Consider the following 27,193-nt stretch of genomic DNA (forward strand, 5'->3'; position numbering starts at 1 on the left):
ATAGCTTGGGGTATTGGAACCTCTCACCGTAATGACCTGAATGGGGACGCTATTGGAACCTCTCTATAATGACCTGAATGGGGACGCTATTGGAACCTCTCACCGTAATGACCTGAATGGGGACGCTATTGGAACCTCTCACCGTAATGACCTGAATGGGGACGCTATTGGAACCACTCTATAATGACCTGAATGGGGACGCTATTGGAACCACTCTATAATGACCTGAATGGGGACGCTATTGGAACCTCTCTATAATGACCTGAATGGGGACGCTATTGGAACCTCTCTATAATGACCTGAATGGGGACGCTATTGGAACCCCTCACCGTAATGACCTGAATGGGGACGCTATTGGAACCCCTCTATAATGACCTGAATGGGGACGCTATTGGAACCTCTCTATAATGACCTGAATGGGGACGCTATTGGAACCTCTCACCGTAATGACCTGAATGGGGACGCTATTGGAACCTCTCACCGTAATGACCTGAATGGGGACGCTATTGGAACCTCTCTATAATGACCTGAATGGGGAAGCTATTGGAACCTCTCTATAATGACCTGAATGGGGACGCTATTGGAACCTCTCACCGTAATGACCTGAATGGGGACGCTATTGGAACCTCTCTATAATGACCTGAATGGGGACACTATTAGAACCTCTCTATAATGACCTGAATGGGGACGCTATTAGAACCTCTCTATAATGACCTGAATGGGGACGCTATTGGAACCCCTCTATAATGACCTGAATGGGGACGCTATTGGAACCCCTCTATAATGACCTGAATGGGGACGCTATTGGAACCTCTCTATAATGACCTGAATGGGGACGCTATTGGAACCTCTCTATAATGACCTGAATGGGGACACTATTGGAACCTCTCTATAATGACCTGAATGGGGACGCTATTGGAACCTCTCTATAATGACCTGAATGGGGACGCTATTGGAACCCCTCTATAATGACCTGAATGGGGACGCTATTGGAACCTCTCTATAATGACCTGAATGGGGACGCTATTGGAACCTCTCACCGTAATGACCTGAATGGGGACGCTATTGGAACCTCTCACCGTAATGACCTGAATGGGGACGCTATTGGAACCTCTCTATAATGACCTGAATGGGGAAGCTATTGGAACCTCTCTATAATGACCTGAATGGGGACGCTATTAGAACCTCTCTATAATGACCTGAATGGGGACGCTATTAGAACCTCTCTATAATGACCTGAATGGGGACGCTATTAGAACCTCTCTATAATGACCTGAATGGGGACGCTATTGGAACCTCTCACCGTAATGACCTGAATGGGGACGCTATTGGAACCTCTCACCGTAATGACCTGAATGGGGACGCTATTGGAACCCCTCTATAATGACCTGAATGGGGACGCTATTGGAACCTCTCACCGTAATGACCTGAATGGGGACGCTATTAGAACCTCTCTATAATGACCTGAATGGGGACGCTATTGGAACCTCTCACCGTAATGACCTGAATGGGGACGCTATTGGAACCTCTCACCGTAATGACCTGAATGGGGACGCTATTGGAACCTCTCTATAATGACCTGAATGGGGACGCTATTGGAACCTCTCTATAATGACCTGAATGGGGACGCTATTGGAACCTCTCTATAATGACCTGAATGGGGACGCTATTGGAACCTCTCACCGTAATGACCTGAATGGGGACGCTATTGGAACCTCTCTATAATGACCTGAATGGGGACGCTATTAGAACCTCTCTATAATGACCTGAATGGGGACGCTATTGGAACCTCTCTATAATGACCTGAATGGGGACGCTATTGGAACCTCTCTATAATGACCTGAATGGGGACGCTATTGGAACCTCTCTATAATGACCTGAATGGGGACGCTATTGGAACCTCTCTATAATGACCTGAATGGGGACGCTATTGGAACCTCTCTATAATGACCTGAATGGGGACGCTATTGGAACCTCTCACCGTAATGACCTGAATGGGGACGCTATTGGAACCTCTCTATAATGACCTGAATGGGGACGCTATTAGAACCTCTCTATAATGACCTGAATGGGGACGCTATTGGAACCTCTCTATAATGGCCTGAATGGGGACGCTATTAGAACCTCTCTATAATGACCTGAATGGGGACGCTATTGGAACCTCTCTATAATGACCTGAATGGGGACGCTATTGGAACCTCTCTATAATGACCTGAATGGGGACGCTATTGGAACCTCTCACCGTAATGACCTGAATGGGGACGCTATTGGAACCTCTCACCGTAATGACCTGAATGGGGACGCTATTAGAACCTCTCACCGTAATGACCTGAATGGGGACGCTATTGGAACCACTCTATAATGACCTGAATGGGGACGCTATTGGAACCTCTCACCGTAATGGCCTGAATGGGGACGCTATTAGAACCTCTCACCGTAATGACCTGAATGTGGACGCTATTGGAACCTCTCACCGTAATGACCTGAATGGGGACGCTATTGGAACCTCTCTATAATGACCTGAATGGGGACGCTATTGGAACCTCTCTATAATGACCTGAATGGGGACGCTATTGGAACCTCTCTATAATGACCTGAATGGGGACGCTATTGGAACCCCTCTATAATGACCTGAATGGGGACGCTATTGGAACCTCTCTATAATGACCTGAATGGGGACGCTATTGGAACCTCTCTATAATGACCTGAATGGGGACGCTATTGGAACCTCTCTATAATGACCTGAATGGGGACGCTATTGGAACCTCTCACCGTAATGACCTGAATGGGGACGCTATTGGAACCTCTCTATAATGACCTGAATGGGGACGCTATTGGAACCTCTCTATAATGACCTGAATGGGGACGCTATTGGAACCTCTCTATAATGACCTGAATGGGGACGCTATTGGAACCTCTCTATAATGACCTGAATGGGGACGCTATTGGAACCCCTCTATAATGACCTGAATGGGGACGCTATTGGAACCTCTCTATAATGACCTGAATGGTGACGCTATTTGAACCTCTCTATAATGACCTGAATGGGGACGCTATTGGAACCTGTCACCGTAATGACCTGAATGGGGACACTATTGGAACCTCTCTATAATGACCTGAATAGGGACGCCATTTTATTCATTCTGATTCCATAGTCAGAGGAGAGTTGGTCAACCAACTCAGACTTAGTGTCTGTCCATGGAAATTCTTATCTGTTGACATGGACATATTTTTTTTAAGTGTCTAAGAGTAGGAACCCTGATTTATTTATAAAAATCTCCTGACGTTGGTTGTCTGCCTGTCTCTGTGCGCAGGTAGTGAAGACCACAGTGGTGCTACTCCACAGGCAGTGGCTGGACCTCCGGGGCCGAGTGGAGGGGAGCCCTGGGGGCGAGGCAACGATCCAAAGCCCAGCGTGGTGCTCCTCTCCTGGGGTTGATCTGCTAAGGGAGGCTCTGATGCTGCTTCACTGGCTCTTCCACAACAACAGTAGCTTCTCAGAGCACTGCCTTCCTGTCCTCCACATGTATGACCAGATGATTCCTGCCATTAGAGACACCTTCAGGAGGATCCCCCACCTCTCAGAGAGTGAAGGTAGGTAGTGGGCAAACTATGTCCCGCGGCCCACATCCGCCCCACAAATCTTTTTTTTTTTATATAGGTTTTTGTTAAATAAAATATATACGCTGGATAAAAATATAAACGCAAAATGGAAAGTGTTGGTCCCATGTTTCATGAGCTGAAGAAGAAAAAAAAAAGATCCCAGGGATTTTCCATACGTACAAAAATTCTGTGCACAAATTAGTGAGCATTTATCCTTTGCCAAGATAATCCATCCACCTGACAGGTGTGGCATATCGTGAAGCTGATCAAACCGCGTGATCAAAGATGGCGCCGACAGACAGACAGCAGCTCTGATTCTAGATCCTAAAGCAACTTTACAGTATTTCGTTTTTTTTGTGTGTTATTTCTCACATCAAATCAAATTTCATTGGTCACATACACATGGTTAGCAGATGTTAATGCGAGTGTAGCGAAATGCTTGTGCTTCTAGTTCTGACAGTGCAGCAATATCTAACAAGTAATCTAACAAATTCACAACAACTACCTAATACACACAAATCTAAAGGGATGGAATAAGAATATGTACATATAAATATATGGATGCGTGATAGGCAAGATGCAGTATATAATACAGTATATACATATGAGATGAGTAATGTAGGATATGTAAACATTATTAAAGTGGTGTTATTTACGGTGTCTAGTGATACCTTTATTAAATCAGTTTATTAAAGTGGCCAGAGATTTGAGTCAGTATGTTGGCAGCAGCCCCTCTATGTTAGTGGTGGCTGTTTAACAGTCTGATGGCCTTGAGATAGAAGCTGCTTTTCAGTCTCTCGGTCCCAGCTTTGATGCACCTGTACTGACCTCGCCTTCTGGATGATAGCGGGGTGAACAGGCAGTGGCTCGGGTGGTAGATGTCCTTGATGATCTTTATGGACTCCCTGTGACATCGGGGGGTGTAGGTGTCCTGGAGGGCAGGTAGTTTGTCCCCGGTGATACGTTGTGCAGACCTCACTACCCTCTGGAGAGCCTTACGGTTGTGGGCGGAGCAGTTGCCGTACCAGGCGGTGATACAGCCCGCCAGGATGCTCTCGATTGTGCATCTGTAAAAGTTTGACGGTTATAAGTGACAAGCCAAATTTCTTCAGCCTCCTGAGGTTGAAGAGGCACTGTTGCGCCTTCTTCACAACGCTGTCTGTGTGGGTGGACCAATTCAGTTTGTCCGTGATGTGTATTCCGAGGAACTTTCCATGTTCTCCACTACTGTCCCGTCGATGTGGATAGGGGGGTGTTCCCTCTGCTGTTTCCTGAGGTCCACAATCATCTCCTTTGTTTTGTTGACGTTGAGTGAGAGGTTATTTTCCTGACGCCACACTGGTTTGCGCTTTCAGTTTTGCTGCCGTCAATCCAAGGTTTCTGGCTCGGTTTTTAATACTCACAATGGTTACAACATCATCTCCAATGCACTTCCTAATAAGTCACTCACCGAGCCAGCGTATATGTCGATGTACATACAGACAAAAAGTAGCGAGGCTACATAGAGACACCGGTTCGTCAGACTGACTGAGGTAGTATGTACATGTAGATATGGTTAAAGTGACTATGCATATATGATAAACAGAGAGTAGCAGCAGTGTAAAAGAGGGGTTGGTGGGTGGTGGGACACAATGCAGACTGCCCGGTTATTTAATGTGTGGGAGCACTGGTTGGATCGGGCCAGTTGAGGTAGTATGTACATGAATGTATAGTTAAAGTGACGATGTATATATGATAAACAGAGAGTAGCAGCAACGTAAAAAGAGGGGTTGGGGGCGGGGCACACAATGCAAATAAAGAGAACTCAAACAGGAAGTACCTGTGCTAAGGTCTATTCAACGCTGGTCTGACCAATCGGAATCCAGGCTTGAAGATTGTTTTGATCACACGGACTGGGATAACATTGACATATGGCACTGTGACTGGGTTCACCAGGAAGTGTATAGGGGATGTTGTTCCCACGGTGACTATTAAAACCTACCCAAACCAGAAACAGTGGATAGATGGCAGCATTCATGCAAAACATCGCATTTAACCACGGCGAGGTGACTGGGAATATGGTCAGATACAAACAGTGTAGTTATTCCCTCCGTAAAGGCAATCAAACAGGCAGAACGTCAGTACAGAGACAAAGTGGAGTCGCAATTCAACGGCTCAGACACGAGACGTATGTAGCAGGGTCTACAGACAATCAGACAGGAGACGTATGTAGCAGGGTCTACAGACAATCAGACACCAGACGTATGTAGCAGGGTCTACAGACAATCAGACAGGAGACGTATGTAGCAGGGTCTCCAGACAATCAGACAGGAGACGTATGTAGCAGGGTCTACAGACAATCAGACAGGAGACGTATGTAGCAGGGTCTCCAGACAATCAGACAGGAGACGTATGTAGCAGGGTCTACAGACAACCAGACACCAGACGTATGTGGCAGGGTCTACAGACAATCAGACAGGAAACGTATGTGGCAGGGTCTACAGACAATCACGTCGAGGAGACCAACGTCTTGCTCCCAGACAAGCTGAACCCCTTCTTTACCCGCTTTGGGGATAACACAGTACCACCAAAGTGGCCCGCTACCAGGCTGTGGGTCGACGTGAGTAAGACATTTAAACGCTTTAACCCTCGCAAGGCAGACGGCATCCCTAGCCGCGTCCTCAGAGCATGCGCAGGCCAGCTGGCTGGAGTGTTTACGGACATATTCGATCTCTCCCAATCTCAGTCTGCTGTCCCCACTTGCGTCAAGATGTCCACCACTGTTCCTGTACCAAGAAAGCAAAGGTAACTGAAATACATGACTGTCGCCCCGTAGCACTCACTTCTGTCATTATGAAGTGCTTTGAGAGACTAGTCAAGGATTACATCACCTCTAACTTACTTGACACCCGAGACCCACCGAAAATTCCATACCGCCACGATAGATCCACAGACAATGCAATCACACTGCACACTGCCCTATCCCATCTGGACAAGAGGAATACCTATGTAAGAATGCTGTTCATTGACTATAGCTCAGCATTTAACACCATAGTACCCTCCAAACTCATCATTAAGCTCGGGGCCCTGGGTCTCGACCCCGCCCTGTACAACTGGGTCTTGGACTTCCTGACAGGCCGCCCCCCAGGTGCTGTAGGTGTCCTGGAGGGCAGGCAGTGTGCCCCGGTGATGCGTTGGTGGTCAGACCGCACCACCCTCTCCAGAGAGGTGCCTGCCCTCCAGGACACCTACAGCACCCGATGTCACGGGTAGGCCAAAAAGATCATCAAGGACATCAACCACTGGAGCCACTGCCTGTTCACCCCGCTACCATCCAGAAGGCGAGGTCAATACAGGTGCATCAAAGCAGGGACCGAGAGACTGGAAAAACAGCTTCTATCTCAAAGCCTTCAGACTGTTAAATAGTCACCACTAGCCGGCCTTCACCCAGTTACTCAACCCTGCACCTTAGTCTGCTGCCCCACATACATAGACATGGAATCACTGGTCACTTTAATAACAATGTTTCCATACTGCTTAACTCATTTCATATGTATTTACTGTATTTTAGTCAATGCCACTCTGACATTGCTCATCCTAATATTTTTCTCTTTCTTAATTACATTGTACTTTTAGATTTGTCTATTGTTGACAATTGTTTGATACTACTGCACTGTTGGAGTCTTTGGCTACACCGCAATAACATCTGCTGAATACGTGTGTGACCAATCAAATTTGATTTGACACAGGTGCACCTTGTGCTGGGGACAATAAAAGGCCACTCTAGAATTTGCCGTTTTCTCACACAACACAATGCCACAGATGTCTCAAGTGTTGAGGGAGCGTGCAATTGGCATGCTGACTGCAGAGATGTCTACGAGTGTCAAATAATTAAATGTTAATTTCTCTACCATAAGCCGCCTCCAAAGTTTTCGAGAATTTTGCAGTACGTCCAACCGGCCGCACAAACACATGTATGGCATTTTCTGGTGTAAACGTTGTGAATAGAGTGCCCCCTGGTTATGGTATGGGAAGGCATAAGCTTCGGACAACGAACGGAATTGCTTTTTATCAATGGCAATTTGAATGTGCAGAGATACGGTGACCAGATCCTGAGGCCCATTGTCGTGCCATTCATCCACCACCGTCACCTCATGTTTCAGCAGGACAATGCACAGCACCATGTCACAAGGATCTGTCCACAATTCCTGGAAGCTGAGAATGTCCCACTTCTTCCATGGCCTGCATACTCACCAGACATGTCACCCATTGAGCATGTTTGGGATGCTCTGGATCGACGTGTACGACAGCGCGTTCCAGTTCCCGCCAATATCCAACAACTTCGCACATCCATTGAAGAGGAGTGGGACAACATTCCACAGAACATAACCAACAGCCTGATCAACTCTATGTGAAGGAGATGTGTTGTGATGCATGAGGCAAATGGTCACACCAGATACTGACTGGTTCTGATCCACACCCCTACCTTTTTTTTAAAGGATCTGTGACCGACAGATGCATATCTGTATTCCCAGTCATGTGAAATCCATAGATTAGGGCCTAATGAATACATTTCAATTGACTGATCTCCTCATATGATCTGTAACTCTTTGAAATTGTTGCGTTTATTTTTATTCAGTAATTTAAAAAAAAAAGTTTGACCCCCCCTTGTCATAGAGGGTGGATACTGCACATGTACCCGGCCAGTTGACCCCCCCCCCCCCCTGTCATAGAGGGTGGATACTGCACATGTACCCGGCCAGTTGACCCCCCCCCCCCCCTCCTGTCATAGAGGGTGGATACTGCACATGTACCTGGCCAGATGACCCCCCCCTGTCATAGAGGGTGGATACTGCACATGTACCTGGCCAGTTGACCCCCCTGTCATAGAGGGTGGATACTGCACATGTACCTGGCCAGTTGACCCCCCTCCCCTGTCATAGAGGGTGTATACTGCACATGTCCCCGGCCAGTTGACCCCCCCCTCCCCCTGTCATAGAGGGTGGATACCGCACATTTACCTGGCCAGTTATACTTTGAATACCTCCTCTTTCCTTGCAATGATCCTTTGTGTCCTGTGTTTTCTGTGTTGTTAGAATTGGCTTTGGATGAGCTTTGTCGTCCTGAGTCTGAGGATACTGAAGATATGGACATAGACACTGGCTCCTGACCTGTTGTCCTACACCGGAGTAGTGTTCAGTTGCCCCAAGATGCTGATCTTGGGTCAGTTTTTGCAATCCCCCCCCTCCACTAATGGTTAAGTTAACTGAATTGACCCCAGCCCTACTATGTACAGCGTTCCAACTGGGACCAGTTTCCCTATATAATGCGCTACAGTAGTGCCCAGAAAAAAGGCCCTAATTGGGACGCAGGTAATATCTGGTTGGTTCTTCTGACGAATGCTTGACTGTTCTTGATATTGGAATGTGAAAATATTCTGTGATTACTGTACTGAGCTCTTTGTGAGTTTTTATTTGAATCCATTAAATAACATCAATGTTGCAAACGACAATTGTAATTTGTACTCGGTGTGTAATTTGTTACGCTTGACAATGTAAGGTTCTTTACATGAAAATACTGGAGGCACCAACAAATCTGGGTTATCAGGCTAAATAATGATACAAGAGTTGAAAAAAAAAAAAACATTTATTTGTCATTGTAGCAAAAAAGTGGCATTTTATTCCTGATAACATTTTAAAAACTACAGCATGTCATTTACTCGGTCGAACAAGCGGCTCGCTAAAGCAGATATGGCTGACGAAGGTGCTCACAACCCCAAGTCACATGAACAACAGACAAAGGCTTGGTATCCTGTCACAACATGAGTCATGATACCCATCTGAATGCATTGAGTCACGCCAGGGTAAACCTACACAAAACACTTATTTTAAGTGTTTCTACAATCCCCCATTGGGGGGGGGGGGCGATTGGAACCATTTCCCTGTTTTGACAGCTAGGTTCTATGGGTATTATGACTCATCCACTGTGGGGGCTCTCAAACTCAACTCTGGACCTCAAAGCCAGTTCCACTGCGTTTTCATTGTTCCCCTCTGAAATCAGGGACTGATTTTTAGACCTGGGGACACCAGGTGGGTCCAATTTAATGATCAGGTAGAACAGAAAACCAGCAGCAGTCTCCGTCCATCGCAGGGTCCGAGTTGAAAACCCCTGACATAGGATAGAAACACGTGTGACGTGGACAAAACAACCCTGGGCAACAAGTTCTAACGACGCGGGTCGTGTATAAAAGAGAGTGCAACAGCATACCGCACGCAAACAGAAATACAACCAATAGCAGCCAACATGATTCTTCACTGCAAACATGTCAACCGCATGCATGTTCTACACTGACCTTTCCAGACCCCCAACTTCACAGATACAGTGTGGGAAACCAGGGCTGGCTCTCAAAATAGTGCACTGCTTTTGACCACAGGACCTCAAAAGTAGTGCACTTATATAGGGAATAGAGAGCCATTAGGGATGCAGACAGGGACATTATCAACAGAGGAGAGGTCAATCAGATAATAAAAAAAAAACATTTTTTTTTTTAAGTATTACATTTCATTTAAAGGCTGGTAGCGCTTCATTCAGCTTGGTTCACCTGCAAGGCTTGGTACAGAATGATCTCACAGCATAAGTGGGGAAAAACAAGGCATATTGTGGAGGTTTAACAGTCCAAAATGGCACCCTATTCCCTACATAGGGCACTACTTTTGAGTTCATTGGGCAAAAGCGGTGCCCTACATGGGGACACAGACATTTTAACGCGGTGTCTAAAAACCACATACACTGATGGTTTTATTAAAAAAAACAATATATATTTATGTTTATAATTTGGTTGGACCAAGAATTTATGGTAAAAAGAAAGGCACAACTGTTTCTGTACGAGACAGGATAGCGTAATTTTAATAGAACATATGTTTCACCACTAAACTAGATTTCGGTATATTTCATAATTGTGTGAATGAGGATTCAGATATTTCTATTTTACGTCATTCAACTTACAGTGCAAAAATGTTTTAAACCACAGTTTGGGGTTGCACAATGAAGACCGAGGCACAGCAATACATGAAGATTCCCTTTTAGACTGTAATAATGATATACCTGGCCCTAACAAGGTATAGGATCCATCCCAAACAGCACCCTATTCCCTATGTCGTGCACTACGTTTGACCAGGATAGTGCACTACATAGAGAATAGGGTGCTGTTAGGGATGCAAGCCAGTTCAGTTCTCTCCCAGGTGAGCTCTAGAAGCTCAGTGAATGGAACATGTTTGGGGTGGTGGGGAACGGGAGGGAGACCTGTGGGTGATGAGAGAGAACTGCTTCAGGCAGTGGGTGGATGGAGAATGGGAGGGAGAACTGTGGGTGGATGGAGAATGGGAGGGAGAACTGTGGGTGATGGAGAATGGGAGGGAGAACTGTGGGTGATGGAGAATGGGAGGGAGAACTGTGGGTGATGGAGAATGGGAGGGAGAACTGCGTCAGACAGACAGTGGGTGGATGGAGAATGGGAGGGAGGGAGACCTGTGGGTGATAAAGATAACTGCTTCAAACAGACAGTGATGGAGAATGGGAGGGAGAACTGCGTCAGTGGGTGATGGAGAATGGGAGGGAGAACTGCGTCAGTGGGTGATGGAGAATGGGAGGGAGAACTGCGTCAGTGGGTGATGGAGAATGGGAGGGAGAACTGCGTCAGTGGGTGATGGAGAATGGGAGGGAGAACTGCGTCAGTGGGTGATGGAGAATGGGAGGGAGAACTGTGTCAAACAGACAGTGATGGAGAATGGGAGGGAGAACTGCGTCAGACAGACAGTGGGTGATGGAGAACTGCGTCAAACAGTGATGGAGAATTGACTCAGCCAGTCTTCGGAGGTTGGGAGTCCACGAAGGCAGGGTTGTAGGCAGGCTGGGCAGAGAGGTAGTCAGGCTGCGCGGGAGGCGCGCCAGCTTGGGCTGGGTGGCTGGGCTGCTGGGCTGGGTAGCCGGGCTGAGCTGGAGGCTGGAAGGGGTAAGATGGTTGTCCTGGATTGAACCCAGCCTGACTATAAGGCGCTTGGATAGCAGGATGATAGGCTGAACCTGAGAGAGAAAGAGAGGACATTACCACACCAGACAGAGGTGGTGTTTTTTGGGCAAACTAGTCATAAGGTGGAACTAGAATGCTTCGACAGCAACCTGGAGAGACCATCCTTCCTGTAGGTTTTAACTCCAACCCTGTTCCTGGAGAGATACCCTCCTATAGGGTCGGAGTTAAAACCTACAGGAAGGTAGCTCTCCAGGAACAGGGTTGGAGTTAAAAACCTACAGGAAGGTAGCTCTCCGGGAACATTGTTGGAGTTAACCTATAGGAGGGTAGCTCTCCAGGAACAGGGTTGGAGTTAAAACCTACAGGAAGGTAGCTCTCCGGGAACAGGGTTGGAGTTAACCTATAGGAGGGTAGCTCTCCAGGAACAGGGTTGGAGTTAACCTATAGGAGGGTAGCTCTCCAGGAACAGGGTTGGAGTTAACCTATAGGAGGGTAGCTCTCCAGGAACAGGGTTGGAGTTAACCTATAGGAGGGTAGCTCTCCAGGAACAGGGTTGGAGTTAACCTATAGGAGGGTAGCTCTCCAGGAACAGGGTTGGAGTTAACCTATAGGAGGGTAGCTCTCCAGGAACAGGGTTGGAGTTAACCTATAGGAGGGTAGCTCTCCAGGAACAGGGTTGGAGTTAACCTATAGGAGGGTAGCTCTCCAGGAACAGGGTTGGAGTTAACCTATAGGAGGGTAGCTCTCCAGGAACATGGTTGGAGTTAACCTATAGGAGGGTAGCTCTCCAGGAACAGGGTTGGAGTTAAAAACCTACAGGAGGGTAGCTCTCCAGGAACAGGGTTGGAGTTAACCTATAGGAGGGTAGCTCTCCAGGAACAGGGTTGGAGTTAACCTATAGGAGGGTAGCTCTTCAGGAACAGGGTTGGAGTTAACCTATAGGAGGGCATCTCTCCAGGAACAGGGTTGGAGTTAACCTATAGGAGGGTAGCTCTCCAGAAACAGGGTTGGAGTTAACCTATAGGAGGGTAGCTCTCCAGGAACAGGGTTGGAGTTAACCTATAGGAGGGTAGCTCTCCAGGAACAGGGTTGGAGTTAACCTATAGGAGGGTAGCTCTCCAGGAACATGGTTGGAGTTAACCTATAGGAGGGTAGCTCTCCAGGAACAGGGTTGGAGTTAACCTATAGGAGGGTAGCTCTCCAGGAACAGGGTTGGAGTTAACCTATAGGAGGGTAGCTCTCCAGGAACAGGGTTGGAGTTAACCTATAGGAGGGTAGCTCTCCAGGAACAGGGTTGGAGTTAACCTATAGGAGGGTAGCTCTTCAGGAACAGGGTTGGAGTTAACCTATAGGAGGGTAGCTCTCCAGGAACAGGGTTGGAGTTAACCTATAGGTAAAAAAATAAAAAATAATCACCTGTATGTCTATCACTTACCAGTCTCTTGGTAGGGGGGGGGTGGTCCTGGCTGGAAGGGCTGTCCCTGGTAGCCCAGTGCTGTGGGCATGGGCTGCCCTCCTCCGTAGCCGGGTTGAGGCTGAGCCCCATACCCAGGCTGGACGGGTACGGGCTGGTAGGCTGGGTACTGGGGGCCACCCTGGTAGGGCTGGATGGGCTGCTGGGGTTGCTGGGTGAACTGGGTGTTCACCACTGTGGTGTGGGAGGTCGTGGCTATCACCGCTGTATGGAATAAGGCAGACAATAAATCAGAGGTTAGTTCACACAGCTCTTTATTAAAGCGTTCAACAACTATTTGTTGAAAGGGGTGTGGTGAAGGAGAACCCAGTGAAGCCGTTGTTGAAAAGCCCTAGTGGATGTTTCTAATATCAACAGTGTACTGGTTCCTCTCTCGGTTTCTTCCGTGGTTCTGGCCTTTCTAGGGAGTTTTTCCTAGCCACCGTGCTTCTACACCTGCATTGTTTGCTGTTTGGGGTTTTAGGCTGGGTTTCTGTTACAGCACTTTGATATATCAGCTAGTGTAAGAAGGTCTTTTATAAATACATTTGATTTTATTTGTAAACCACAGCCTAAACTATGTAGGTGGAAGCGGAGAGCTGTGCTGACATACTGAGGGACAGGCCAGAAATGAAGCCTGATGATCAGAACAGGAAGTGGGACGCCCCGGTCAGCTCAGTCCAGAGGGTATAAAGCTTCTATCAGTCCAAAATGTATTTGGGTAAGCAACAGCAGTGTTCTACAATATTGAACTGTTGGCTTTTCATTCTTTTTTTGAATTCTCAGCGCAGCTCAAATACTCCGTCAAAACCATTCAAATGAAGAGGAATGCGTCGTACTTGTTGGGAAGGAGCACAACGTTGGTGCTCAGAGCCACGTGGTTATGTCATGGGATGCTGGGCTATCGCATCTGTGTCATGGGATGCTGGTTAAATGCCACTGGTTTAAACACACATTTACAAGAAGTGTTCATTTCTATATATTTTTTAAAGTCAAACAACCTGTTAAAATTACCAGTTTCCAGGGCCTCCCGGGTGGCGCAGTGGTTAAGGGCGCTGTACTGCAGCGCCAGCTGTACCACCAGAGACTCTGGGTTCGTGCCCAGGCTCTGTCGTAACCGGACGCGACCGGGAGGTCCGTGGGGGCGACGCACAATTGGCCTAGCGTCGTCCGGGTTAGGGAGGGCTTGGCCGGTAGGGATCTCATCGCGCACCAGCGCGGGCCGGGCGCAGTGCGCGCTAACCAAGGTTGCCAGGTGCGGCTGGCTTCCGGGTTGGATGCGCGCTGTGTTAAGAAGCACTGCGGCTTGGTTAGGTATCGGGGGACGCGTGACTTTCAACATCGGTCTCTCCCGAGCCCGTACGGGAGTTGTAGCGATGAGACAAGATAGTAGCTACTACAACAATTGGATACCACAAAATTGGGGAGAAAAAGGGGTAAAATTTAAAATAAAAAAATGGCAGTTTCCAAATGTACTTAAACTAATCTTACACCATAGGTCTACGAATGTTGAATCCTACAGTTATCAGCAGTGCTTAAAATGTATGCATTCTTGTTTCGAATTCCAAACGAGAGGTTTTTTTTCTCCCTGAACTCAAAAGAGCTGTTAGATTAGACAAACCCTAGATTCCTTCTCCATTGTAAGGAGGGGAAGAGGTTACATAATTGGGTGTTGTCTGTGTGCATTCCAAATGACAAACTATTCCTTTATATACACTGCACTTCAGGTCAAAAGTAGTGAACTATATTAGGGAACCGTTTGGGATACACTATCCTTTGTTTGTGGATTCCTCCCACCGCCAAGGCCTGTCAGGGTTCCAAGTGGGAGTTGTCTGACCACTTCCTGTATGACAGAGGGCTGTGAAGGCTCCGCCCCCTGTGGTGGGTTGCTAGGGAAAGTATGAGTCAGACTCATTGGCTGGAACAAACCCACCTGTTATCATTCTAACCACAGATTCAGCAGACACCAAACAGGATAACACTTTTTTTTATTTTTTTTATGAAATGCCACGAAAACAAGAGAAATTCTCACTCCACAACAGCCCAGGTCAGCCTGGTTCCTGTTCAGTCGGCACCAAACCAGACAACTTTTCTAACAAGCGTGACACACGGAAGGAACATCCAATAAGAAACGTGTCAGAGGAAGTAGAATACTTCCACGGCTTGTCAACGCGTTACAGGAAGTAGAATACTCGCTCTGGTCTAAAGTAGTGCACTACCCACAGGGCTCTGGTCTAAAGTAGTGCACTACCCACAGGGCTCTGGTCTAAAGTAGTGCACTACCCACAGGGCTCTGGTCTAAAGTAGTGCACTACCCACAGGGCTCTGGTCTAAAGTAGTGCACTACCAACAGGGCTCTGGTCTACAGTAGTGCACTCCCCACAGGGCTCTGGTCTAAAGTAGTGCACTACCCACAGGGCTCTGGTCTAAAGTAGTGCACTACCAACAGGGCTCTGGTCTAAAGTAGTGCACTCCCCACAGGGCTCTGGTCTATTGTAGTGCACTACCAACAGGGCTCTGGTCTACAGTGGTGCACTACCAACAGGGCTCTGGTCTACAGTGGTGCACTACCCACAGGGCTCTGGTCTAAAGTAGTGCACTCCCCACAGGGCACTGGTCTAAAGTAGTGCACTACCCACAGGGCTCTGGTCTACAGTAGTGCACTACCCACAGGGCTCTGGTCTAAAGTAGTGCACTACCCACAGGGCTCTGGTCTACAGTGGTGCACTACCCACAGGGCTCTGGTCTACAGTGGTGCACTACCCACAGGGCTCTGGTCTAAAGTGGTGCACTCCCCACAGGGCACTGGTCTAAAGTAGTGCACTACCCACAGGGCTCTGGTCTAAAGTAGTGCACTACCAACAGGGCTCTGGTCTACAGTAGTGCACTACCCACAGGGCTCTGGTCTAAAGTAGTGCACTACCCACAGGGCTCTGGTCTAAAGTAGTGCACTACCCACAGGGCTCTGGTCTAAAGTAGTGCACTACCCACAGGGCTCTGGTCTAAAGTAGTGCACTACCCACAGGGCTCTGGCCTAAAGTAGTGCACTACCAACAGGGCTCTGGTCTACAGTAGTGCACTCCCCACAAGGCTCTGGTCTAAAGTAGTGCACTACCCACAGGGCTCTGGTCTAAAGTAGTGCACTACCCACAGGGCTCTGGTCTAAAGTAGTGCACTCCCCACAGGGCTCTGGCCTAAAGTAGTGCACTATCCATAGGGCTCTGGTCTAAAGTAGTGCACTACCCATAGGGCTCTGGTCTAAAGTAGTGCACTACCCGTAGGGCTCTGGTCTAAAGTAGTGCACTACCCGTAGGGCTCTGGTCTAAAGTAGTGCACTACCCACAGGGCTCTGGTCTAAAGTAGTGCACTACCCACAGGGCTCTGGTCTAAAGTAGTGCACTACCCACAGGGCTCTGGTCTAAAGTAGTGCACTACCCACAGGGCTCTGGTCTAAAGTAGTGCACTACCCATAGGGCTCTGGTCTAAAGTAGTGCACTACCCACAGGGCTCTGGTCTAAAGTAGTGCACTACCCACAGGGCTCTGGTCTAAAGTAGTGCACTACCCCCATAGGGCTCTGGTCTAAAGTAGTGCACTACCCATAGGGCTCTGGTCTAAAGTAGTGCACTACCCATAGGGCTCTGGTCTAAAGTAGTGCACTACCCCCATAGGGCTCTGGTCTAAAGTAGTGCACTACCCATAGGGCTCTGGTCTAAATTAGTGCACTACCCATAGGGCTCTGGTCTAAAGTAGTGCACTACCCATAGGGCTCTGGTCTAAATTAGTGCACTACCCATAGGGCTCTGGTCTAAATTAGTGCACTACCCATAGGGCTCTGGTCTAAAGTAGTGCACTACCCATAGGGCTCTGGTCTAAAGTAGTGCACTACCCATAGGGCTCTGGTCTAAAGTAGTGCACTACCCATAGGGCTCTGGTCTAAAGTAGTGCACTACCCATAGGGCTCTGGTCTAAAGTAGTGCACTACCCAGGAAATAGGGTACCATTTCTGGTGTAGATATATTTCCCTAATTCACATTAACCAGTTCTGACTAGACTACAGGTATGTGGCTGTCTGCTCCATATGAATGTGCAGCATTTAACCACAAACAGAAACCTGAGGTGTGTTCAACAAGGAAAATAGTTTTAACTTTAGCTAAAGCATTCCGTTTGTTTTGTGTCTGAGAAGGTAGTGTTCGGAGGAGCGTGTGTCTGTTTCAGGTCTAAACTGCCACTACAAATAATACAGTACATTTGGAAATATGGTTTCATTTAAAGTTTGAATGTTGCCGGAAAACATTCATGCCTACCACTTTGAAGATGCAAAATATTTTTGGGTCAAACAAACAAGAAATAAGACAAAAACAGAACTTGAGCGTGCGTAACTATTCCACTCCCCCCCCAAGTCAATACTTTGTAGAGACACCTTTTGCAGCAACTACAGCTGCTAGTCTCTTGGGGTATGTCTCTATAAGCTTGGCACATCTAGCCACTGGGATATTTGCCCATTCTTCAAGGCAAAACTGCTCCTTCAAGTTGGATGGGTTGCGCTGGTGTACAGCAATCTTTAAGTCATACCACAGATTCTCAATTGGATTGAGGTCTGGCCTTTGACGAGGCCATTCCAAAACATTTAAATGTTTCCCCTTAAACCACTAGAGTGTTGCTTTAGCAGTATGCTTAGGGTCATTGTCCTGCTGGAAGGTGAACCTCCGTCCCCAGTCTCAAATCTCTGGAAGACTGAAACAGGTTTGCCTCAAGAATATCCCTGTATTTAGCTCCATCCATCATTCCTTCAATTCTGACCAGTTTACCAGCTGGTGAAAAACATCCCTACAGCAGGATGATGCCACCACCAAAGGTAATTGGTTGCCCCAGATCTTATTTAGGGGCTTCATAGCAAAGGGGGTGAATACATATGCACGCACCACTTTTCAGTTATTAATTATTTATTAAAGTGGTATTTTTCATTTCACTTCACAAATTTGGACTATTTTGTGTCCATTACATGCAATTTAAATTACAGTTTGTAAAGCAACAAAATAGTAAAAACACCAAGGGGGGGGGGGGGGGGTGAATACCTTTTGCAAGGCTGTAATGTACATCAGGGCTTCAGGAAACGTTGTGATCAAAAGGAGAGACTTACGTCTGGGCTTCCGGCACATGTTGTACATGCAGCAGCAGGGACACACGCAGCAAGAGATGAAAATAATCACCAAGATGACAGGTATTGCTATCAATGGCCAGATGATGAACGTGCTGCTCCTGCTGCTGCTACTGGAATAGAGAAACACAACAAATCAGTCAGAGAGAGAAACAAATCATTTATTTCTGAACTAACAAAGCCAGATCATTAAAAAAAAAAAGACTTCTGTAATTGTTGCATAAATCATTACATCATATAGATATAGATTTGCATGTTAGCCCTGTGCAGTCAAATATACAGTAGGGGTATACTACGAAGCAGAATCAAGGAGTTGACCAGCGAACTTTTCTAAATAATCTGAAATAGTTGATTTTTTATTTTTTAGAAAGATAAAACTTGATATGGGCAATTGATTCCATCAAAAACACGTTTAGCTTTCTAAATGAATCAGACAACATTATTTCTGCTTGTTGATCAAAGTTAGCTGGCTAATTCACTGATCCTGTTTTATATACCCTTCAAGTTTGAAGTTGTGTTGATTCTGCAACTCTCGTGAGGTTGATTTAGGGCGGTGGAGGGGGTGTCTACTCTGCACCTGCTCCTGTTCTGATAGGGTGGTGACGTGCCTGTTCATGTATTACAAGGACGGATGCTTGTTGCAAAGTTTCGTTTCACTGATCTGAAAAGAGCTTGGTTTTCAAGAGGAAGTGAGGGGCAATAGTTGACATCTTTGTGATTGAATGCGTTTCACAATCCGGTGGCTCGGCTGTGGGTTTCAGCCTTAGTGCAATAAAAGATGTTTTTCAATGTTCTTCAAGTCTCAGGCCAGGTTTGCAATAATCACACGAGCACTGAACCACATGGTCAGTGGTTTAATCTTTGAGTCAGTCTCAAATGGCTCCCTATCGGAAAGTATTCAGACCACTTGACTTTTCTCCACATTTTGTTACGTTACAACCTTATTCTAAAAAATTGATTAAATTTAAAAATCCTAATTAATCTACACACAATACCCCATAATGACAAAGCGAAAACAGGTTTTGTAAATAATACTATGTGATTCAAAATTGAGCTCAGGTGCATCCTGTTTCCATTGATCATCCTTCATGTTTCTACATCTTGATTTGAGTCTACCTGTGTTAACCTGTAAATTCAATTGACTGGACATGATTTGGAAAGGCACATACCTGTCTATCTCTAGGTCCCACAGTTGACAGTGCATGTCAGAGCTAAAAACCAAGCCATGAGGTCGAAGGAATTGTCCGTAGAGCACAGATCTGGGGAAGGGTACCAAAACATTTCCCCAAGAACACAGGTCCCCAAGAACACAGTGGCCTCCATCATTCTTAAATGGAAGTTGTTTGGAACCACCAAGACTCTTCCTAGAGCTGGCCGCCCGGCCAAATTGAGCAATCAGGGGAGAAGGGTCTTGGTCAGGGAGAAGACCAAGAACTCGATGGTCACTCTGACAGAGCTCTGGAGATGGGAGAACCTTCCAGAAGGACAACCATCTCTGCAGCACTCCACCAATCAGGCCTTTATGATAGAGTGGCCAGACGGAAGCCACTGCTCAGTAAAAGCCACATGACAGCCCACTTGGAGTTTGCCAAAAGACACCTAAAAAGACACCTAAAAGGACCATGAGAAACAAGATTCTTTGGTCTGATGAAACCAAGATTGAACTCTTTGGCCTGAATGCCAAGCGTCGCGTCTGGAGGAACCCTGGTACCATCCCTAAAGTGACTTGCCTAGTCAAATAAAAGAAATAAATACAGTAAAGCATGTTGTGGGGATGTTTTTTAGTGGCAGGGACTTCGAGATTAGTCAGGATCGAGGGAAAGATAAACGGAGCAAAGTACAGAGAGATCCTTGATGAAAACCTGCTCCAGAGCGCTCAGGACCTCAGACTGGGGCGAAGGTTCAACTTCCAACAGGACAACGACCCTAAACACACAGCCAACGACCCTAAACTCACAGCCAAGACAACACAGGAGTGGCTTCGGGACAAGTCTCTGAATGTCCTTGAGTATCCCAACCAGAGCCCAAACCCGATCGAACATCTCTGGAGAGACCGAACGCTGATACCGATTATTGGAGGACACACAAAAAAGCAGATACCGATTTAATTGGACGATTTTTATATATATATATATATATATATTTGTAAATAATGACAATTACAACAATACTGAATGAACACTTATTTTAACTTAATATAATACATAAATTAATAATGCAAAAATGCAGTGTTGGAGAAGAACGTTAAAGTGCAATAAGTGCCATGTAAAAAAGCTAACATTTAAGTTTCTTGCTCAGAACAAGCTGCTGGTTCAGTCTCCAATATTCCCCGGTAAGAAGTTTTAGTTTGTAGTTATTATAGGAATTATAGGACTATTTCTCTCGCAAACGGAGGAAAGTGCTGTTTGAATGAATGCTGCTGCCTACCACTGCTCAGTCAGACTACTCTATCAAATCATAGACTTAATTATAATATAATAAACACAGAAATATGAGCCTTAGGTCATATCCGGAGACTATCATTTTGAAAAACAAAACGTTAATTCTTTCACTGAAATACAGAACCGTTCCATATTTTATCAAATGGGTGGCATCCCTAGTCTAAATATTGCTGTTACATTGCACAACCTTCAATGTTATAATCATGGCAAATTAAGTAGTCTTTGTTAGGAAGAAATGGTCTTCACACTGTTCGCAACGAGCCGTGCGGCCCAAACTGCTGCATATACCCTGACTCTGCTTACACTGAACGCAAGAGAAGTGACACCATTTCCCTAGTTAATATTGCCTGCTAACTTTAATTTCTTTTAAACTAAATATGCAGGTTTAAAAATATACACAGTGGGGAGAACAAGTGTTTGATACACTGCCGATTTTGCAGGTTTTCCTACTTACAAAGCATGTAGAGGTCTGTAATTTTTTTATCATAGGTACACTTCAACTGTGAGAGACGGAATCTAAAACAAAAATCCAGAAAATCACGTTGTATGATTTTTAAGTAATTAATTTGCATTTTATTGCATGACATAAGTATTTGATACATCAGAAAAGCAGAACTTAATATTTGGTACAGAAACCTTTGTTTGCAATTAGAGATCATACGTTTCCTGTAGTTCTTGACAAGGTTTGCACACACTGCAGCATGGATTTTGGCCCACTCCTCCATACAGACCTTCTCCAGATCCTTCAGGTTTCGGGGCTGTCGCTGGGCAATACGGACTTTCAGCTCCCTCCAAAGATTTTCCATTGGGTTCAGGTCTGGAGACTGGCTAGGCCACTCCAGGACCTTGAGATGCTTGTTACGGAGCCACTCCTGAGTTGCCCTGGCTGTGGGTTTCGGGTCGTTGTCATGCTGGAAGACCCAGCCACGACCCATCTTCAATGCTCTTACTGGGGGATCTCAAGATCTCGCAATACATGGCCCCATCCATCCTCCCCTCAATACGGTGCAGTCGTCCTGTCCCCTTTGCAGAAAAGCATTCCCAAAGAATTATGTTTCCACCTCCATGCTTCACGGTTGGGATGGTGTTCTTGGGGTTGTACTCATCCTTCTTTTTCCTCCAAACACGGCGAGTGGAGTTAAGACCAAAAAGCTCTATTTTTGTCTTGTCAGACCTTCTCCCATTCCTCCTCTGGATCATCCAGATGGTCATTGGCAAACTTCAGACGGGCCTGGACATGCGCTGGCTTGAGCAGGGGGACCTTGCGTGCGCTGCAGGATTTTAATCCATGACGGCGTAGTGTGTTACTAATGGTTTTCTTTGAGGCTGTGGTCCCAGCTCTCTTCAGGTCATTGACCAGGTCCTGCCGTGTAGTTCTGGGCTGATCCCTCACCTTCCTCATGATCATTGATGCCCCACGAGGTGAGATCTGTGTATGTATATTCATGTTAAGAAAGGTGTTTATGGTTAGGTACATTTGTGCAACGACTGTGCTTTTTTCGCGAATGCGCTTTTGTTAAATCATCACTCATTTGGCAAAGTTGAAGTAGGCTGTGATTCGATGATAAATTAACAGGCACCACATTGATTATATGCAACGCAGGACAAGCTAGTTAACCTAGTAATATCATCAACCATGTGTAGTTAACTAGTGATTATGTTAAGATTGTCTTATTTTATAAGATAAGTTTAATGCTAGCTAGCAATTTACGCGAGTGCAGCAAGGAGCCAAGGTAACAGGTGGGTCAGACTGCCACGCAGTCTCCTCGTGGATTGAAAAGTAATCGGCCATAATCGGCGTCCAAAATTGACGATTACCGATTGCCGTAACTTGAAATTGGCCCTAATTAATCGGCCATGCAGATTAATCGGTCGACCTCTAGTCTGAATGCTTATGTATATGTGATTTCATTTTTAATACATTTGCAAAAATGTCTTAAGTTTTTGCTTTGTCTTTATGGAGTATTGTGATGTCATTATGGGGTATTGTGTGTAGATTGGTGAGGGGAAAAAAAACAATTCAATCAATTTTAGAATAAAACGTACCAAAATGTCAAGGGGTCTGAATACTTTCCAAATGCATTACTTTAAACTAGAGCCCTATTCCCTATATAGGGCACTACTTTAGACCAGAGCCCTATTCCCTATATAGGGCACTACTTTAGATTAGGGCCCCATGGGGTTCCATTCGATTAGGACATTTTTTTGTCCTCCTACCTGAAAAAGCAGCTGCTCTGTTCAGACGTCCCCATCTGGTTGAAGATATTGCTGCAGCAGTATCTATTCTCACACGTTCCACAGCACCCCTGGAGTATACCACAGTACTGCTTGGATTTGTATTGGCTCTTGCTGTAGTAGCCCTCACAGTCATCACCAGCTGGGTAGAAAGGAGAAAGACATCATCGGTTTGAGTTGGACAAAGCTTGGGAGAAAATACATGGTATAGTCTAACCGGAAAGACAACGGCAATAACATTGACAAGTGTACAACAAACACAATAGAGTTAATGAGGGTGTTTGATTAAGCTGACCCGCAGTGCCCCCGGGCTATGGCCCACGACATGAACAGGCAAAAACAGTGAAGGAGGAGCAGCACTCTTCTCAAAATCAACAGTTATCTTCCCCCGCACGGTCATGTTATCAACAAGGTAGCATGGAGCAAGAAACATGTGTTTCTATCCAAAGCAATCCCTTTAGCATGTGAAAACACATAATCCTACTCAATACTCCATGTGCTTAACCAACATAAAAAAATTAGTGACCACAGGGAGTCGGGACACCGATTTAACAGCCACTCTGAAAGACAGCACCCCTACACAGGGCAATGTCCCCAATCACTGCCCTGGGGCATTGGGATCTTTTTTAGACCAGAGGAAAGAGTGCCTCCTATTGGCCCCTCCAACACCACTTCCAGCAACATCTCGTCTCCCACCCAGGGACCAACCAGTACTAACCAGGACCATCCAGGGACCAACCAGGACTAACCAGGACCAACCCAACTTAGCTTCAGAAGCAAGCCAGCAGTGGGATGCAGGGTGGTAGCCTAAAGCCACATGGGGCTACAGAGTTCCTCAATGTCTTGAAAGCACCATAATGTTGTGATCAAATCAATTTCTGACTTCTGAGCGTTCAAGACAATTGGGAAGCTCCGACTGGTAAAATCGTTTTGAATGGTCATCCAAGTCGGCCAGCATCTTTCTATAACTGCGACTTCTGAGTTCACTTCTGAGTTCGACATTGCCAAAACAACTGCTATGCAAATGCGGACTAAAGCCGATCTGATTGAATTGGCCACAAAGTCTCTTCAGATTATAAGTCTGCAGACGTTTTGAAGCCTAAAACGAGGTTGATGTCCATGCAACTACCGGAGGATATCATAAAGTCATGAGGTTGCAGGCCTGCCAGACAGACATCCTTGTTGCAGGCCTGCCAGACAGACATCCTTGATTGCTTCCTCGAGATCTGGTTGATCTAATTAGAGTAGCTAGGATGTGAAGGACCTCTCACAATCAGCTGCAGAGCAAATAATTAATGTCTCTATCTCACTGGCTAAATGCCCTCAACATAGTGTATATTTCAAATTTCAACATTTACAACCCAAGATGGGGTTAAACACTGGTTCCAGTCTCACCCATGTAATTTACGAGTTGGTTTCCTGTGACATCATGGAAGCAAACACTTGTTTTACTTGAGCAACTAAATTAACAACAAACTCCACGAGTCACACAACACATATTGCATGTTTAAAGTCAATCCACTCAGAAATACACAGGTCTAGTTCAGGACCCAGTAACTACGGAGGAAGTGGATATTGCGAAATAAGAACGATATAGTAAGTTCGTTAGATAATACCATCCACAGTGTGCCATCACAGCAGCAAGATGTGTGACATGCTGCCACAAGAAAATGGCAACCAGTGAAGAACAAACACCATTGTAAATACAACCCATATTTATTTTCCCTTGTGTACTTTAACTATTTGTACATCGTTACAACACTGTGTGTAATATATATATATATAAATAATATGACATTTGTCATGTCTTTATTGTTTTTTAACTTCTGTATGTGTAATGTTTACTGTTAATTTTTATTGTTTATTTCACTTTTGTATATTATCTACTAAACTTGCTTTAGCAATGTTAACACATGTTTCCCATGTCGATAAAGCCCCTTGAATTGAATTAATACTGCATAACGACGTTACGTCCATGTTTTTGACCGAGAGAGAACATAACGCATCTCTAGACCAATAATGTACTTAAACCCCTGATTAAGATGAAGTCATATGAAACAGTCACACATATGTAGTTACCAAACAGACACTACCTGGCTACAGTAACATGTTTTGTCAGACTCGCCCCCACCACATCCGAAAATTAAAGATGTACTTTCACTCTTTGAGAGGGAAAAAAAAACATTAACAAACTCTACAATGTCACACAGACTGAACAATGTTTGTTAATGACTGATTTCCAATTGACAAACTCACCGGTCACGAAGGGGATCAGAGTCCCACACAAAAGGAGCACAACAACGCACAGACTTTCCGCCATGGCTTGGTACATTAAGATGCTCCTAACGACGAGCGCAACGGACAGCCCCAGTCCGGAATGCTATAGTTTCTTCTTCCATGGTATTATGGCGGTCCGCAAATAACGTGGACGCCGCCATCTACTGGATGGGGGGTGAAACTGACAAACCAACGTAAAATAATTAAGATTATAAGTAAATGTAACAAAAAAAAACACTTCTAATATTCAAAAGTAAATAAAACACAAAATCTACAACTGTACTCTTTTAGTCGCATTTAAATGTCTATTCAGATCCCTAGACTGGCTCTGGAACCTGGGAGGGGGGGCCTCTTCATTCTGTATAATTCCCTGTAGAATTTCGTCTGTAAAGTTCTGGATATCCAGAAAAAACGTTTTGCCACCTTCACAATGATGTCTAGATTCAGAGATGCACCACCAACAAAAGAGTGTCAAGAGAAGCCCGTTTGGATTTGGCTTCAGACCAATCACATCACAAGCCAAACGTCATTATTGACAGAAAAAAAACTTGAATTGTTGCATCTCATTGTGTTGTTATCCTCCGGTGGTTAGCTAGCTGGCTAATTTAGGAAAGGCCCGATTTTAGCTAGCTAGCTAACCACTGGAGGACAACAACACAATGAGATGCAACAATTCAAGTTTTTTTCTGTGGATGGAGATAGGGATTTGGACTTGTGGTTTTACTTATTTCTCCGTACTGGCCAATGATTATAAAGGGGATTCTGATACAACCATATTTTCATACATTGTGCCCCTGGCTTATGTACAAAATACTGTGAAGTATTTGTTGTTAATCATATGAGTAATGTTAGTTCCTCATATCAGAGCTGTAGCTCCTCCCACCGGTGAAGTGGAACAGAGCATGCTCAGAAAAGAAGATCAGCTGGAGAGAAGTCAAGTGAGAGAACGTTCCAGACGTCCTTGTGTTGTCTCCAATTAGCTTTCATTGTGTTAGCCGAGGCCAGTGTGCATCCTTGTTGATACAACACACACACACACAAACACGTTTATTGGCTCTCAACCAACCGTGCTATTATGTGTTTTTTTTGCATTGTTCGTAACTTGTTTTGTACATAATGTTTCCCCCCCCCCCACCCCATCTATGCTGCTGCTACTCTGTTTATTATCTATGCATTGTCACTTTAACTCTACCTACATGTACATATTACCTCAATTATCTCAACACTGGTACCCCTTGTATATAGTCCCACTATTGTTATTTACTGCCTCTTTAATTATTTGTTATTCTTATCTCTTACTTTTCTTAAAACTGCATTGTTGGTTAAGAGCTCGTCAGTAAGCATTTCACTGTGAGGTCTACTACACCTGTTGTATTCAGCATGTCACTTTAAGGTCTACTCCACCTGTTGTATTCAGCATTTCACTTTAAGGTCTACTCCACCTGTTGTATTCAGCATTTCACTGTAAGGTCTACTACACCTGTTGTATTCAGCATTTCACTGTGAGGTCTACTACACCTGTTGTATTCAGCATTTCACTGTGAGGTCTACTACACCTGTTGTATTCAGCATTTCACTGTGAGGTCTACACCTGTTGTATTCAGCATGTCACTGTGAGGTCTACTACACCTGTTGTATTCAGCATGTCACTGTGAGGTCTACTACACCTGTTGTATTCAGCATTTCACTGTAAGGTCTACTACACCTGTTGTATTCAGCATTTCACTTTAAGGTCTACTCCACCTGTTGTATTCAGCATTTCACTGTGAGGTCTACTACACCTGTTGTATTCAGCATTTCACTGTGAGGTCTACTACACCTGTTGTATTCAGCATTTCACTGTGAGGTCTATTACACCTGTTGTAGAGTGTACCCATACTGGTTCACTACACTGGGCTGCAGGTACCCATACTGGTTCTCTACATTGGGCTGCAGGTACTCTGGCTCCTCAACAGTGCTCTGATTATTATCTCTGTGCCTGGCTCCTCAACAGTGTTCTGTTTACTATCTCTGTGCC

The 27,193-nt window shown here is 45.6% G+C and overlaps 2 protein-coding genes across 3 annotated transcripts in view; one reads left to right on the forward strand and one right to left on the reverse strand.

Annotated features, from left to right (window-relative positions):
* The window catches only part of atrip (ATR interacting protein), a 46,431-nt gene extending 37,332 nt beyond the window's left edge, over positions 1–9,099 (forward strand). Inside the window, exons 13-14 of the mRNA XM_064967426.1 lie at positions 3,315–3,594; positions 8,679–9,099. Coding sequence (XP_064823498.1) covers positions 3,315–3,594; positions 8,679–8,752 — 354 coding nt within the window. The 3' untranslated portion in view covers positions 8,753–9,099. The remainder of the gene's footprint in view (positions 1–3,314; positions 3,595–8,678) is intronic.
* A 110-nt stretch (positions 9,100–9,209) lies between these two features.
* On the reverse strand, positions 9,210–25,279 carry shisa10.1 (shisa family member 10, tandem duplicate 1). Of its 2 annotated transcripts, none has more exons than XM_064967428.1 (5): positions 25,156–25,279; positions 22,882–23,041; positions 18,206–18,333; positions 13,047–13,289; positions 9,210–11,664 (listed from the first exon to the last, which is right to left on the reverse strand). In XM_064967428.1, exons 1-5 carry the CDS (start codon positions 25,229–25,231, stop codon positions 11,441–11,443), a joined length of 831 nt encoding a protein of 276 aa, XP_064823500.1. In that variant the 5' UTR covers positions 25,232–25,279; the 3' UTR covers positions 9,210–11,440. The 2 variants fall into 2 exon arrangements, with proteins under 2 accessions (XP_064823500.1, XP_064823499.1); XM_064967427.1 differs by having other exon boundaries at positions 18,206–18,336; positions 25,156–25,277.
* Between the last annotated feature and the right edge of the window lie 1,914 nt (positions 25,280–27,193).

Source organism: Oncorhynchus masou, chromosome 6, assembly GCF_036934945.1.
Source record: "Oncorhynchus masou masou isolate Uvic2021 chromosome 6, UVic_Omas_1.1, whole genome shotgun sequence".
NCBI classification, from domain to species: domain Eukaryota; kingdom Metazoa; phylum Chordata; class Actinopteri; order Salmoniformes; family Salmonidae; genus Oncorhynchus; species Oncorhynchus masou.

Coding starts and splice junctions, on each gene's coding strand:
- shisa10.1 (XM_064967427.1), bottom strand. CDS start 25,231: ATGTACCAAGCCATGGCGGAAAGTCTGTGCGTTGTTGTGCTCCTTTTG. Junction 23,042..25,155: donor TCTGATCCCCTTCGTGACCG/GTGAGTTTGTCA, acceptor CTTTCTACCCAG/CTGGTGATGACTGTGAGGGC. Junction 13,290..18,205: donor CATGTGCCGGAAGCCCAGAC/GTAAGTCTCTCC, acceptor TATTCCATACAG/CGGTGATAGCCACGACCTCC.